The 14,940-nt window shown below is 36.2% G+C and overlaps 2 protein-coding genes across 2 annotated transcripts; both read left to right on the top strand.

Annotated features, from left to right (window-relative positions):
- Positions 1-214: 214 nt before the first annotated feature.
- On the top strand, positions 215-2,736 carry LOC137233667 (uncharacterized). Its single transcript, XM_067756899.1, has 3 exons — positions 215-462; positions 2,113-2,456; positions 2,521-2,736. The coding sequence occupies exons 1-3, from the start codon at positions 304-306 to the stop codon at positions 2,654-2,656; spliced, it is 639 nt and encodes a 212-aa protein (XP_067613000.1). The 5' UTR covers positions 215-303; the 3' UTR covers positions 2,657-2,736.
- Positions 2,737-6,369: 3,633 nt separating this feature from the next.
- On the top strand, positions 6,370-14,588 carry LOC137233666 (uncharacterized). The gene is made up of 3 exons (XM_067756898.1): positions 6,370-6,591; positions 13,888-14,243; positions 14,304-14,588. Exons 1-3 carry the CDS (start codon positions 6,379-6,381, stop codon positions 14,437-14,439), a joined length of 705 nt encoding a protein of 234 aa, XP_067612999.1. The 5' UTR covers positions 6,370-6,378; the 3' UTR covers positions 14,440-14,588.
- Positions 14,589-14,940: the final 352 nt, after the last annotated feature.

Genomic DNA, 14,940 nt, shown 5'->3' with positions numbered 1-14,940 from the left:
GGTGAAAAAAAGAACCATGGAGTTGTTTGAACAAGGGGATCCATGGGAAGGAGACTCCTACAAACGCTATGGCGGCACATTTAAACTAGTTCTGCATCAGATTTGCGTTTACCTAGTTTATGGTTTTACCTATTGGGTAGTAAATTTCATTAAATATCAAAAAAAGTATGTACGATTGTAATAAATATGTCTCAAACCAAATTGATGTTCATTGGTTGCTGATGGGTTTTACTTTTTTAATTCGTGCAGATCAGTTGGAAGTTTCAGTTTTATCGGAATAAGGAATATTCTCGTCTTTTCAATATGCATTACATTAATATTTTCGTCGGAATTGCTTTGGTTTATCCTCAATTATCATATACAAGTTTGAGCCGCCTGAGAGTTGGTGCAAATTTAACTGAATTCATGAAATTAAATCGTCAACGACGCACTTTGATTTACAATGGCAGTGGATCCGTAAAGGTAAGAAATTGGAATACCAAGAGGCAGCACTGTGTTTTCGACTATCAATAATTTGTTTTGTAGTTGTGGTACATTTTTATTTTCCCCAAAAACCTTGGATATCAGAGAGAACCAAATAAATAGATACACTGATCGAAATAACTACGGAACTTTGTTTAGTAGAACAAAACCAGTATTTTTTGTAGAATGACTCATCTAAAGATAGGCCAGGAGAAAAGTTTTTCTAGAGTGTAGTATTCCTCAGATTGAGTATCCGGCTGGATAAATTTTACTGAAAGGTTATACCAATATCCGGAGCTGTGTTTGATGTTCGATTTATGGGAACAGTTTAGAATGTTTCAACACTCAAGCGGTGGAAGTCATCAAAATCGTACGCTCGAGAGACTGCTTGGTAAAATTATTCATTTCGTGCGCTCACCCTTTCAGATGCGTTCTATCATGTCTCGAATGCAAGTCAGGCACAAGAATTTCTTGAAAGGACGATTTTTGCGGAACATTATAGTAAATTGTCGCTTAAACTTCAGCGAGCAGGTGGTGAATTGGCAGTAAGAAGAGCTCACGCCAGATATAGTAGTTGCGCAGAAATGCCGAAAGGCTTTATCCCGGTTGACCCCTCCTTTATCCTGATCCAGACCTTCGACTGACAGCTGTCGAGCCCTGAGATAGGTCATATCATATGTTTGAAGTTCTGTATGTGAGGCGGAGACCTCTATGTCTTCGAAAGGCTTTATCTCTGACGTTGTCGAGGGATTTAAAGGGCCACACAGCCTTCTATATCTTCGTAGGGCTTTGTCGTTTGTCGAACTTTGAAAATGGCGTAATTAAGAATTCTTTTGAAGAACGCCATTCCTCAGAACTCGTTTAAAAGACGTCCTATCTGAGCATAATTTCAATATATTTTGATAAGACATTACACCAACTTTGCGATCAAGAGCGCGAGTTTCGAGATTCGAGAAATAGAAAATTTGGCTTCTCGTGAGGTATACATTTGAAAAACATCAGGAATAAGGTAGGTTAGGTTAGGTTAGGGGGTTGGCAGTTCTTGGTCAACGAAATCCCACAGCCCTCCTATGAGGCGAAACGGCGTAGATGCCAGTTCTAAACCGCTCCACCTCATAGTCGGGCGCTATAGAGTTCGGCTAAGCCCACAAACGAACGACAAGGTGCCTACCCTAGTGAGGACTAAGCTCCCTTACTGCTCAAGTTATTTAATATCAATGTGGTTAGTCTATAGGAGCTCATAGCTATGCAGGCGTTGGCTTGCTTGACGGTATATTTTCACATCGAGAAAATCCTGCAGTGATTGGACTTATATAAATGCTGTAGCCTTCTATTGATTCGCCGGGAGGGGTATTATCACCAACGATATGGACGCTGGTCATCAGCCAACTGCTTAGGCAGTTCGACAGCGGACCAGTCAAACTCACGGCGTGAGCAGATGATCACTTATGTAGGTGCCGTCAACGCGAAAAAAAAACGATTTAGTACTATTTACTAATAAATATAAGGTTTAATTAATTCCAATGTGGTGCCTCTTTGCTCATTCCAACCAGAGCGGTCACTTGCCTATTTCTTTTAGAAAAAAAAAACAGCAGAATAAACCCGTATTCTAAAATTATAAAAACGAAAATTAAATTCCTATTTCTTCAGATTGATGCCGGTGCAATATCAGGAATAGACTTAGGCGATCCGATTGCTTGGCGTAATTTAGTTTGCATTAATAATATTCAAGGTGGCTTTTACCCAGTACCGTCGACACCACTCTACCCATGGGATAAATGGGAGGATACATTTGCTCGTTTTTCGAGACATTCGCGCTCCGACGTTGATTATATAGCGGATGATTCTCGAAAGTTAGTCTACAATGTATTGGAGATTTTAATGGAGCGTCAGCACGGTGCTGGTCACATTTGTTTGCTGCGTTCCATATGTCAAAATGCACAAGTTGATGAACATATAGGCATGTTTTCGGAAATTATGGATGTTGTCTTAAGGTAAAGTCTGTGAATTTAATTTTGAAATTATTTATATCTAATAAGCATTTTTTACTTTCTAAAGCCCTGGGAAGGAAGATATTGACATTACATATAATGAAGCCTCTCTGGCTGGTAAAGCTGGTGCTGATTGCTTACATTTATATGCTGGTTGTCGTGTGGGCACTAATCTCTTGGATCAATATTTGGATTATGTATGATAAAGGAGAAACTTTATTTGAGTGGAGCTCAGCGTATAAGCAAAAAATGACCAATTTTGTATATATATAAAAAAATTTGAATAAATTTTTATAAATGAAAAAAATTTGTTTGTTATGAATACTCGTTTTGTTGCACGTTTACTTTAAATACCTAGATACGAGAAGAGTGGGCGAATTTCTTAGTAGAAACTGGAATAATTGCATCTCTTCTTAACCTCGCAATCACTGTATTACAACAACAACAGAGCTCGCATAACATGGGCTATACAGCGAAGCAGCTGGGTTTTAATTCGGGGGATATGTTCTTCTGTACTAGGAGTCTGTAAATCTTTCGTAAAACTGTTGTCTGCAAGCATTCCAAGAGCCACCTCATCTGCTGTTACCAGGCGTTCATGCTTCTAAGTACAGTTGGAGGGCCACAAAAACATTAACGGCAAAATCAATTTATTTTTCTAATTATTTGATCAAACCATTTTTCTAAGATATTGAGCTGTGAGAAATAATTCTTTCGTTTTTCTAGGTTAGCTAAAAACAGAGCAAGGGCCCTCAAGCTCTGGTATCAGAAGCGTCCGGATTGACATCTGTAAAAACTTGCAGAGAGGTCAGAAGCTCAGCTTTTTCAATCGCACACATGCTTGTGTCGTTTTTGATGCTGTCTCGCTGTCTATATCATTCCTCAGGTTCTCTGTGCTCCAATTGTGCAAGAGGATAATACATTTCATTATTATATTTTGCAAGGTCTTCAAAAGTAAAAATTTAATGAAAAAAATGAAAAAATGCCTAGAGAGTGCTAAGGATAGTTTTTCACATATCAATGCTTGGAACTTAATTTTGATGCTAAAATAGTTAGCACTTCCGTCGTACCTACGCCCGCGCAACCAAATTATATTTCGATAGTCTTGTGGTTAGTAGTGCAAGATCTTCCCAATCACACCTTTCTATCTCTACTTTTTTCTACGAATCGCTTCTTTTATTCACGGTAGCGTTTGAACACTATTCTCATTGCAATTTATCTCAGGCTGGCCCGGTTGATAGCGCCCTTTCTTTCAGTTGCAATGTAATGTTCTTTTCCAGGTGTTTCTTCGTGATTACTAAAGCTTCATTTCACTAGGACTTGTGCTCGCTAAAGGCAGTTGTCTGTTACAGCCGCAGCTTTTTGAAGTTTTTAATGCTATATGCCTTTTCGTCTATAATGTATTTTACGCTTTGGTGTTGCTTTCCCGTAAGTTTGTCTCACTTATTCCCCTGGTTTTGGAATAAGAAGTTTGAAAGACTTAAAGTAAAAAAGCTAGTCATTGGCCGCATTCGAAATTTGAAGTCAATACTGTGGAAATGGACTACAAAACTGTTCACTAAAAAAACTCATTAAAATTGTCATTCGATATTTTGAAATTTTTGTGAAATTATTTCAGTTTTCGAATTTTTCAGAAAAAATTTTTGAGCAGGGCAAAGCGCAATACACATACAAAACTATATGAATATTGACACTTTTTAAATTGAAAAAAAAAAATAAAAAATTGATTTCAAATGTTTAAAGAATTTTGATAGTCCCCTTAATAAATAAATTTTAAATTAAAATTTTCTCAGTGCAACAATTATTTTGAAAAATTTTTTGTGTCAATTTGTTAGTGTTAATTTGAACATCATATCGAAGTGCCCTGCCTTCATATGGAGGTGCTGTTTCTTTGCACTTTCATATGAAATTCAGGCTCTTTCATATGAATCGAATTTATATCTTCTTTTATATTCAAGTGTTAGTTTGAATCTGTGCCTATTCTTCAGGGCAAAACAAAAACAAAAGCGCTTTAAGTGTATAGGGGTTGAGCAGCTCAGTTTTTGAGGCTGATAGCATGCTTTAGAGATAAAATTTATAGAAGTGTTTTTATTAAATGATTGAAAATAAAAAAAGAAGAGTTTAATTGGCGATATTTGATAAAAAAAATGCCACTGCTACGTGTTGGCTGCTGTACCTTTTTAGCCATAATTGAAGACCATTGAGAACACCACGTGATGCCTAGTAATCGGGTTTTTGTACAACACCTTTCGCTAGTATAACTGAAAAGTATTCTATGGCCTACCTTTTAAACGGTTATTGTACTTTATTATGAAAATTATATCTCTAACATGCCCCAATAAATAATTATGTTATTACAGTTTTAAAGGTATAAAGAAAAACTTAAAAAAAATTCTAAATCAATTTTTCATTTTGTATATTACCAGCAGAGCTGCTCAACACCTCTATACACTTGTAGCACTTTTGTTTTGCCCTGAAGAATAGCAACAGAATAAATTCATACTTTGAATAAAAAAACTAAAACTTTCATAGCACTCCCACATGCCCTCGCAAATAAATTTAATTCATACGAAAGTGCTTGAATTTCATATGAAAGTGCAAAGGAAAAGCACTTTCATATGAAGCCTTGGCACTTCGGTAGGATATTCAAATTAACACTTATAAATTGACACCAAAAAATTTTTCAAAATAATTGTAGCACTGAGAAACATTTTAATTTAAAATTTATTTATTAAGGAGACTATCAAAATTCTTTTAACTTTTGAAATAAATTTTTTATTTTTTTCAATTTAAAAAAGTTTAAGTGTTCATATAGTTTTGTATGCTCTGCTCAAAGATGTTTTCGGAAAAATTCGAAAACTCAAAAAATTTCACAAAATTTCAAAATATCGAATAACAACTTTAATTTGTTTTTTTAGTGGGCAGTTTTGTAGTCCATTTCAATATTGACACCAAAAATTTATTCAGAAATATTGTAGCATTGAGAAAATTTTTAATTAAACATTTATTCATAAAGCGGACCATTAAAATTCTTTAAAAATTTAAAATAAATTTGTTTGTTTTTTCAATTTAAAAAAGTTTCAGTGTACATATAAATTTGTATATGTATTGTGATTTGCACTTCAATATAAAAATGTAGGAACAGCTCTGATTACCAGTCATGCAATAACAAATTATGTGCGTGGAAAATTCCTATAATCTACTACATGAATCTTCTCCGATTTCAGAGATTTTGTTGACCGTGTTCTAAGTAAGCCCAAAAAAATTATAATACATCTTAAATAAATAATGAGTTGAGTGAGCCATCAAAAATTTATGTTTGCCAATACGAGAATTAGGGTGCGCCATCATTTCGTTCAATTCTTCCTCCATCACTTTCTCTCAACTCAGTAGAGCTCTCCCACTTCCTGCGCTTTCAAATATAGGTGTGGTCTTCCTTCAATCGCATAATATGACCTAACCAGCAAAGCCTTAGTTCTTTGATTCATTGCAATATGTGCATGGCTTACGCATCATTAAACCTTCCTCGATATTCAACATTGGTATCACGGACAAGATCATAATTCTTCTGGGGAACTTTTCTTTCGAATACTCATAGAGGTTTTGCGGCACGTCTTTACGTTAACTCAAAATTTAAAATTCGAAGCAGAGGATCTTGGCTCAACAAACAAATTTTTCATGCAAATAAAGCACACTCTAATACACATACATTCAGATATACATATGTTATGGAAATCTAATTGAGTTTGGCTTCTAATTAGTAAACCCAATAGTGGCTCACACACAAATTTATTTACATATATGTTATACGTATTTAGCTCTTATCAGAGTGCGATGACTTTCTATAGCTCATATGGACTACCGAAAATAAAATTCTTCGATTTTATAAATGCATTATCACTTGTCATTTTAAGTTTGAAGGAGTTATATGCATATATTAACTGTGCGACGATTATTCTCTTTCTTGATGTATGAAAAAAAAGAAATGAAGTTAGTATGGATTGTATGGACGTGTTTTTTAACTCATTTATATGGTGCATATGCGGATCTGCTTAGCATTAATGCCGGCGCAAATTTAACCGATTTTATGCAAACGCGCAAGAAAAGGAGTTTGATATTCAACGGCGGCGGAAGTATTAAGGTAAATGTTTTTTGTTTGATTTGTTGTTATGTAAAAGTTGAATGATGGGAAAATTTTAATAAAATCTCAATTTATGTTAGAAACACCATATCATCGCATGGTGGGGTCAATCTAGCTGGCCAAAATTAAGATAGCAGTTATTTCTGTTGAAAAAGTGGTTGCCTTACTTCATTGTTATAAAAGGAATATTTGACAGTAAATTCACGGTGTTCCACGCAGAATTACTATGGATCGGGCCTCCCGGTTTCGGATGGAGCGGGCGATTTTTTGGCATTACATGAGATATGTCAATATGGGTATCAAGGTATCAAAGTATTTTACTCCGCATTTCTATTGACATTTTTAAGAAGAGTTGCCACTTAGGGTTGCCACCTCACCTTCTTTTTATACTCAGTTGAGCAGAGCTCACAGAGTATATTAACTTTGATTGGATAACGGTTGGTTGTACAGGTATAAAGGAGTCGAGATAGATATAGACTTCCATATATCACAATCATCAGTATCGAAAAAAAATTTGATTGAGCCATGTCCGAACGAAATCAGACTACAACCACGCCCACTTTTCCGATATCGAAAATTCCGAAAAATCGAAAATGTGTGATAATTCATTACCAAAGACGGATAAAACGAAGAAATTTGGTAGGTGGGTTCACATTATGACGCAAAATAGAAAGTTAGTAAAATTTTGGATAATGGGCGTGGCACCGCCCACTTTTAAAAGTAGGTAATTTAAAAGTTTTGCAAGCTGTAATTTGGCATTCGTTGAAGATATCATGATGAAATTTGGCACGAACGTTACTCCTATTACTATATGTGAGCTAAATAAAAATTAACAAAATTGGATGACGAACACGCCCACTTTTTAAAAAAAAATTTTTTAAAAGTCAAATTTTAACAAAAAATTTAATATATTTACAGTATATAAGTAAATTATGTCAACATTCAACTCCAGTAATGATATGGTGCAACAAAATACAAAAATAAAAGAAAATTTCAAAATGGGCGTAGCTCCGCCCTTTTTCATTTAATTCATCTAGAATACTTTTAATGCCATAAATCGAACAAAAATTTACCAATCCTCGTGAATTTTGGTAGGGAAATTGATTCTACGACAATAAATGTTTTCTGTGAAAGTGGGCGAAATCGGTTGAAGCCACGCCCATTTTTTATACAGGCAGGAATACCGTTCGTGGTATTACATATATAAATAAATTATGCTATAGGTGGACGCCGTTTTGAGAAATCACCATAAGGGTGGACCAAGGCTGACCCTAGAATGTGTTTGTACGATATGGGTATCAAATTAAAGGTATTAATGAGGGTTTTAAAAGGGAGTGGCGTTTAGTTGTATATGTGAAGGCGTTTTCGAGATATCGACCAAAATGTAGACCAGGGGGACCCAGAACATCATCTGTCGGGTACCGCTAATTTATTTATATATGTAATACCACGAACAGTATTCCTGCCAAGATTGCAAGGGCGTTTGATTTCGCTCTGCAAAACTTTTTCATTTCCTTCTACTTGATATGGTAGGTGTCACACCCATTTTACCAAGTTTTTTCTAAAGCTATATTTTGCGTCAATAAACCAATTCAATTACCATGTTTCATCTCTTTTTTGGTATTTGGTATAGAATTATGGCATTTTGTTCATTTTTCGTAATTGTCTATATCGAAAAAGTGGGCGTGGTCATAGTCGGATTTCGGCCATTTTTTTTACCAATACAAAGTGAGTTCAGATAAGTATGTGAACTGAGTTTAGTAAAGATATATCGATTTTTGCTCAAGTTATCGTGTTAACGGCCGAGCGGAAGGACAGACGGTCGACTGTGTATAAAAACGGGGCGTGGCTTTAACCGATTTTGCCCATTTTCACAGAAAACAGTTAACGTTATAAAATCTATGCCCCTACCAAACTTCACAACCATTGGTAAATTATTGTTCGACCTATGGCATTAAAAGTATTCTAGACGAATTAAATGAAAAAGGGCGGAGCCACGCCCATTTTGAAAATTTCCTTTATTTTTGTATTTTGTGGCACCATATCATTACTGGAGTTGAATGTTGACATAATTTACTTATATACTGTAAAGGTATTAAATTTTTTGTTAAAATTTGACTTTTAAAAAAGTATGTTTTAAAAGTGGGCGTGTTCGTAATCCCATTTTGCTAATTTTTACTTATCACACATATAGTAATAGGAGTAACGTTCCTGCCAAATTTCATCATGATATCTTCGACGACTGCCAAATTACAGCTTGCAAAACTTTGAAAATACTTTCTTTTATTTTCAATTCTGCGTCATAAGGTCAACTCACCTACCAAGTTTCGTCGCTTTATCCGTCTTTGGTAATGAATTATCGCACTTTTTCGTTTTTTCGAAATTTTCGATATCGAAAAAGTGGGCGTGGTTATGGTCCGATTTCTTTCATTTTAAATAGCGTTGTGAGATGAGTGCCCAGGAACCTACCTACCAAATATCTCAAAATTTACTCAAGTTATCGTGTCTACGGACGGACGGACATGGCTAAATGAATTTTTTTCGCCCAGATCATTTTGATATATAAGTCTATATCTATCTCCATTAGTTTATGCCGTTACGGATTACCGTTATGCGAACAAAGTTAATATAGTCTGTGAGCTCTGCTCATCTGAGTATAAAAATGCATCGAACTGCACACAATTTTTATACAACTTTAGATATGCGCGGTTAGCTAAGTTGACGTTGCAGATGGGTTCTGGGGTATGTATACTATTTAGTGGACATCTAGGAACCACAGGGAGTATATTAAAAAAAATTTGAATATTTTGAAAAATCGACTTTTGGCCAGCTAGATTGATCAAATACCCCACCGTGCATCGGTTCCACGCAATACTAGCGCATTTAAAATTTTGTTTGGAAGACCATCACAACGTTAAAACTCAATTCAAATAAAAACAAAAGAATCGGCAATGTCCGTGATAAGGACTTTCTCTTATGATGACCATCGCAAAATTTATATGTGACCCGGCCTATGAAAAGGTGGCTTATGACTAAAAAAACTACTACTACTAAGAAACTGAAGAAATGCATTGTTTATCTTTAACAGCTGTTTCTCGCAATTTCTTTTTTGAGTCATAAGCCACCTTTTCATAGGCCGGGTCACATATAGATAAATGTATATAGAGCATTTATATCTGATCTAGTTGAATTATTTTCAAAGAAGATGGTGCTTGACTTGTTGATGTCCCAGTGAAGGTTGACCAAATCATCCTAAAGTAAATACAAGATACGGGGAAAGTTATAGAAGCAATCCAGAATTGCAACGTCTTCTACAGTGATCGGGAAAGGGTAGCGGAAGACGTAGTCCTTAGCCAAATACAGCCATTTGCGGTTGTGAAAAAGCACCAAGCGTTATTCCCATAAAAGCAAATACCTTCACCGTAAATTTTATCTGTGCCTACGACAATAGATGAGATGGATTAAGTTAACATAACTCCGTTTATGATAAATCTATTCGGCCGCTGCTCTGCCTACACGATGTAACATCTCTCAAAGGGTTGAGGTTGATCGATTAAACTGCGGCTCGCGAAAGATCATCTCTAACCCAAGTCCCAGCACAAAAAGATCACCGAAGTTACTTGGCTACCTCTACCGCGTAGTGATCGACGGTAGATAGAACCATTTAAGGGGTTGATAGGTGCAATACAAATCTTTCCAGCTTCACAGCTTCAGCAACCAAGTTTTCATGCTCACCTACCCGAGGGGTTTCCTGTTATAAAAATGAGAATGTATGATACAAATATTTAGCCGACGAGGCTCTAGTGGTGTTGGGTCCTGCTGTTCATCATAGCCTTTCGCCTCACCTTTTTTTTATATACGCGTTGATATAAGCATTGTTATTTTTTCTGAGGCCTCTTGGATCTACACTTGTAAGTGCTGTTTTTGTTGTTGTAGTGATAAAGACACTCTCCGAAGGTTTTGGGGAGTGTTATCTATGTAGATCCGATACGGTAACAAACACCATTAAAGTACAAGCCCGAACATCTTGGGAACAATTTAATGTGACCACATTAAACATCCTAGGCCACTCCGCCCCATTATGAACGTGGGGGTCATCTGAGCCTTGGCCACTATAACTTACGTTAGCAATCCCTTGAAGCGGTTGCGCTACACAGCTCCTTGAATCATTTGGGTTTTTAGTCACCTCTTACGACAGGCATACCTGCCGCGAGTATACTCTAAGCCCATAGCCCGCTGAGGGATCCCTAAGTTTTATTGTCTGGGCAGCATCTTTTTGGCTCTTGTTATCTGAACGTACCAAATATGTATCCGGCAAAGGACCATCCACATCGATAACAGTCCCCAAAACCTTCGGGAAGTGTCTTTATCACTACAACAACAAAAACAGCACTTACAAGAAAAAAAAAAACAATGTTTATATCAACGCGTATATAAAAAAAAAGATGAGGCGAAAGGCTATGATGAAGATGATGCTAGCTGATAGGAATTAAACTTGAATATGTTACCAAAAAATCCGGCGTATAAAGTATATAATATCAAACCACGTAAAGAATGAACACTTCTCCGTATTTTGTAAATAGTGAGGAAGACAGCCAACCGGATACCCCAATAACTGAAGACGGAAAAAAGGTTCAACTAATTGACTATAGAAAAGTGATAAAGGCAATATCTCGGCTAAAAAATATAAAAAGTTTCAGGGAACTACAGACACCCGTTAAGATCATGTATGAACACTTATGCAAAAGTTGGTCGAAAGAGCGCATGCCGGCATATTGGAATTTAGGTGTGATCTGCTTAAGACACCAGAAAGGTGTACCCACAAACTGCACAATCTCTTTGGTGACTTCAAAGTCAACATAAAAGAGATGTCCTTATGCTACGGGTGCAATCATGGTGGAGCATATCGGTGGTGAAGTGCGTAGTTGGCTATTCAGTTTCTTTCCCAATACAAGTATAACACTAGGACTGCGCTTTACTTTATTTTCATTTCTATGCCCTTTATACACAGTCCACCGCTTTTCCTGTATGGTGGAGATGTCAGCCTTGTAACTCACGTCTCCTAGCCGGGCAATGATACCGTCTCCATTAAGGATCCAAATATATTGGGGTGAGCGGATTTTTAGACGACATCATCCCTAGTCAGTTTGGATTTTTTAAAATCTATGTGAGCTTATAGTGAAATCAGGGCATCGGTTATTTTTTATCTTAGCACATCGATCAAAGATTAAGAATTCGGTTGGAATTTTCCTTTTCCTAAACAGCCCGAACAGCACGTCACCGAGCCGATTTTTTAAACGGTTTTATTTAGCTTGACTTGACAGGCTGGGTGGCTGGCTGGCACGAATTTTGTAATTGAAATTTAAGTAACTTCCCGATAAGCTACAAGATTAAAACTTGGAATATAGTTCAGAACCCGGTGACAATGCAATAATAAGAAAAAAATCGCCGCTAGGTGGCGCAAGGATAGAGATATTCACAAAAATCCTATTTGTGGTCCGATTTGGCTCATATTTGGAACACATAATACATACAAGAATAGAAAGCGATCCATGAAAAAAATCACCGCTAGGTGGTGCAAGGATCGAGATATTCACAAAAATCGTATTTTTGATCCGACCTGGCTCATATTTGGAACACATAATACATAAAATCGCCGCTAGGTGGCGCAAGGATCAAAATATTCACAAAAATCCTTTTCGTTGTCCGATTTGGCTCATATTTGGAACACATAATACATACAAGAATAGAAAGCGATCTATGAAAAAAATCGCCGCTAGGTGGCGCAAGGATCGAGATATTCACAAAATTTGTATTTGTGGTCCGATTTGGCTCATATTTGGAACACATAATCCATACATGAATAGAAAGCGACCTACAAAAAAATCGCCGCTAGGTGGCGCAAAGATCGATATATTCTAAAAAATCGTATTTGTGGTCCGATTTGGTCCCTATGTGGAACAAATATTACATACAATCCGGTAGAAGTGACATCAAAATATTTTGGAGTTGGAGGAGGGACAAGCATACGTGTCGCAGAATCAAGTAAAGTCTTTGGAAGGATTATGTATTGAGGAATTAGATTGTAACAAAATGAAAGAGGAAAGAGTCCTTGTAATAATAAATCACTAAATGAAGTAAATAGAATAAGAAATAATAGGCAATTAAATAAAGACTAAAAACTTGAAAATAAAATATTTAAAGAAAAATTTTTTGTTAAACCGTATTATTGAAAACAATACTTACATGAAATAATAATAACACGAAAAGATAGAAAACAATTAGGTAGGTCCTAGGTACTAGTCAACACACTCCTTATCAATCTGGGGCGTTGATCAGACAATTTAATAAAAGCGTTGGACGCGTCAAATTTCTATTGATAGTCATAAGTAAGACCAACTGACCCCTAATCAGGTTATGCAACGCCTTACATTTTTAGAAATCCTACGCTCCCAACAACTTTATTTAATTGTCTGGTCAACGCCCTAGATTGATGAGGAGTGTGATGACTAGTACCTGGGACTTAACTAATTATTTTCTAGCTTTTAGTATTATTATTACCTCATGTAATTATAGTTTTAACTAAAACCGTTTAACTTAAATTTTTTTTTTTATTTTTTTACGTATCAAGCTTAAGACTTCGTTAATTAAACTTCGATAGGAAAATTCTATCGATTTTGGAAGATTTTTGCAACCATTTCGATTGTATACCATTTAACGAGATTTTTGCACACAACTTTGCAGTTACCGGGATCTGAAAAGCGGTTTAAGTCAATGACTGAGCAATGCGGTCAACGTAGAATTCCAATGGCAATGATAGAAAATGTCTCGATCCGTGCTCGATCATGTTACATTCTCAATGTTACTTATAATTTGACCTCTATGCTTGCGCTACCCAGCGCAGTTTTTTCTTGTTGTTTTTGCACCGATTTTTTTTAACTACGTTTCAAGTTTCAAGAATCTAGCTTGTCGGGAAATTAGTTGAAATACGACCGCAATATTTCAATGCCTCTAAAGAGATTTCTTTAAATTTGTATCCATAGGACACTTAGCATAGTTTTCCCTTCAAATCCTTCCATTATCATTTTCCACACATTTTCCAAGTTTTAAATATCTCATCGGAAATCTACAATAAAATCCATCGCAATATTCACAGTTTAGTAGAAATTTTCCAAATATCTCGATCAGTGCTCTAGTTATCCAATTGTTTCCCTGACTTTGCTTTGTCACGGAAAAAGAGCGAAAAATCCATAAAAAAAAATAATTTATAATTACATGAAACTACTAACTTAACAGCTTTCTATCGGCCCATCGGGACAAGTCAACTTAGCCGACCCAATTACTTGGCGTTCATTAGTTTGCTCATATAATCTACAAGGTGGAAGTTACCCGCTTCCCACTTCGCCACTTTACCCCTGGGACAAATGGGAGGATACGTTTGCGCGTAAGGTAAGGCACATACCGGATCAACCATACAGTTTCGATAACTATGAAACAGATGATTCACGATTGTTTGTATACACGGTGCTGGAAACATTAATGAGTCAACGGGGTGTGAATGGACGCCAATGTTTGTTACGTTCGATATGTCAAAATGCTCAAGTAGATGAACATGTTGGTGTATTGTCCGAGTTGTTGGATGTTGTGTTGACGTAAGTTATTGAATATAATAATTTATATGTTAATGCATAGTTTTGTTTGATGTTCTCTAGCCCTGGCAAGGAAGACTTGGACAATGGCTATTTTGTTGCACGGGATGCTGGTCTTGCTGGTGCTGATTGTTTACAACTTTATGCTGAATGCCCGACAGGCGTTAGTTTGTTAGATAGTTACTTGGATTATCTCTGACATAGATTTTATAAAAATTGTGGTAATAGCAAATGTATTTCATTGTTTTTTAGAAATAGTACAAAATGTAAAGAATGAGCATTTGCATAAACATTTGAAACAATTACAAAGTAGGATTCTACATCATATACCCAGCAGCTGAAAAAGAAGTCAACTAAATCAAAGTCGCAGTTGCTTCGTAACGATGGAAGCCTAGCAAGTGAAAAAATTGCGTATATAAATGTTTAAGGTTTTGAACGCTTACAAGCTTTTCCGGGGTTTGTGAGCCTGCTCTAAAATAAAATAACTTGGTACCATGTTTATATGTGAGGCCACGCGACCAAAGACTCTTATTCGCTAGAGAAATTAGTAAAAGTGGAAGATCGGTATCTATATCACATTTTAAGTTATAAGCAGTCAAAATCGATAATAATTGAACCATCATGCGAAACCTAGCGCACACAGCGCACTACAGCTGCTTGCCGTGTCAAATCAACGGCACTTGAGTTAGGGCCTTTTCTC

This window comes from Eurosta solidaginis, chromosome 5, assembly GCF_040869045.1.
Source record: "Eurosta solidaginis isolate ZX-2024a chromosome 5, ASM4086904v1, whole genome shotgun sequence".
Lineage (NCBI taxonomy): Eukaryota > Metazoa > Arthropoda > Insecta > Diptera > Tephritidae > Eurosta > Eurosta solidaginis.
Note: the sequence above shows the minus strand (reverse complement) of the source record. Positions and strands in the feature narration are given on the sequence as shown.

Coding starts and splice junctions, on each gene's coding strand:
- LOC137233667 (XM_067756899.1), top strand. CDS start 304: ATGCATTACATTAATATTTTCGTCGGAATTGCTTTGGTTTATCCTCAA. Junction 463..2,112: donor ATGGCAGTGGATCCGTAAAG/GTAAGAAATTGG, acceptor CTATTTCTTCAG/ATTGATGCCGGTGCAATATC. Junction 2,457..2,520: donor ATTATGGATGTTGTCTTAAG/GTAAAGTCTGTG, acceptor TACTTTCTAAAG/CCCTGGGAAGGAAGATATTG.
- LOC137233666 (XM_067756898.1), top strand. CDS start 6,379: ATGCATATATTAACTGTGCGACGATTATTCTCTTTCTTGATGTATGAA. Junction 6,592..13,887: donor ACGGCGGCGGAAGTATTAAG/GTAAATGTTTTT, acceptor CTAACTTAACAG/CTTTCTATCGGCCCATCGGG. Junction 14,244..14,303: donor TTGTTGGATGTTGTGTTGAC/GTAAGTTATTGA, acceptor GATGTTCTCTAG/CCCTGGCAAGGAAGACTTGG.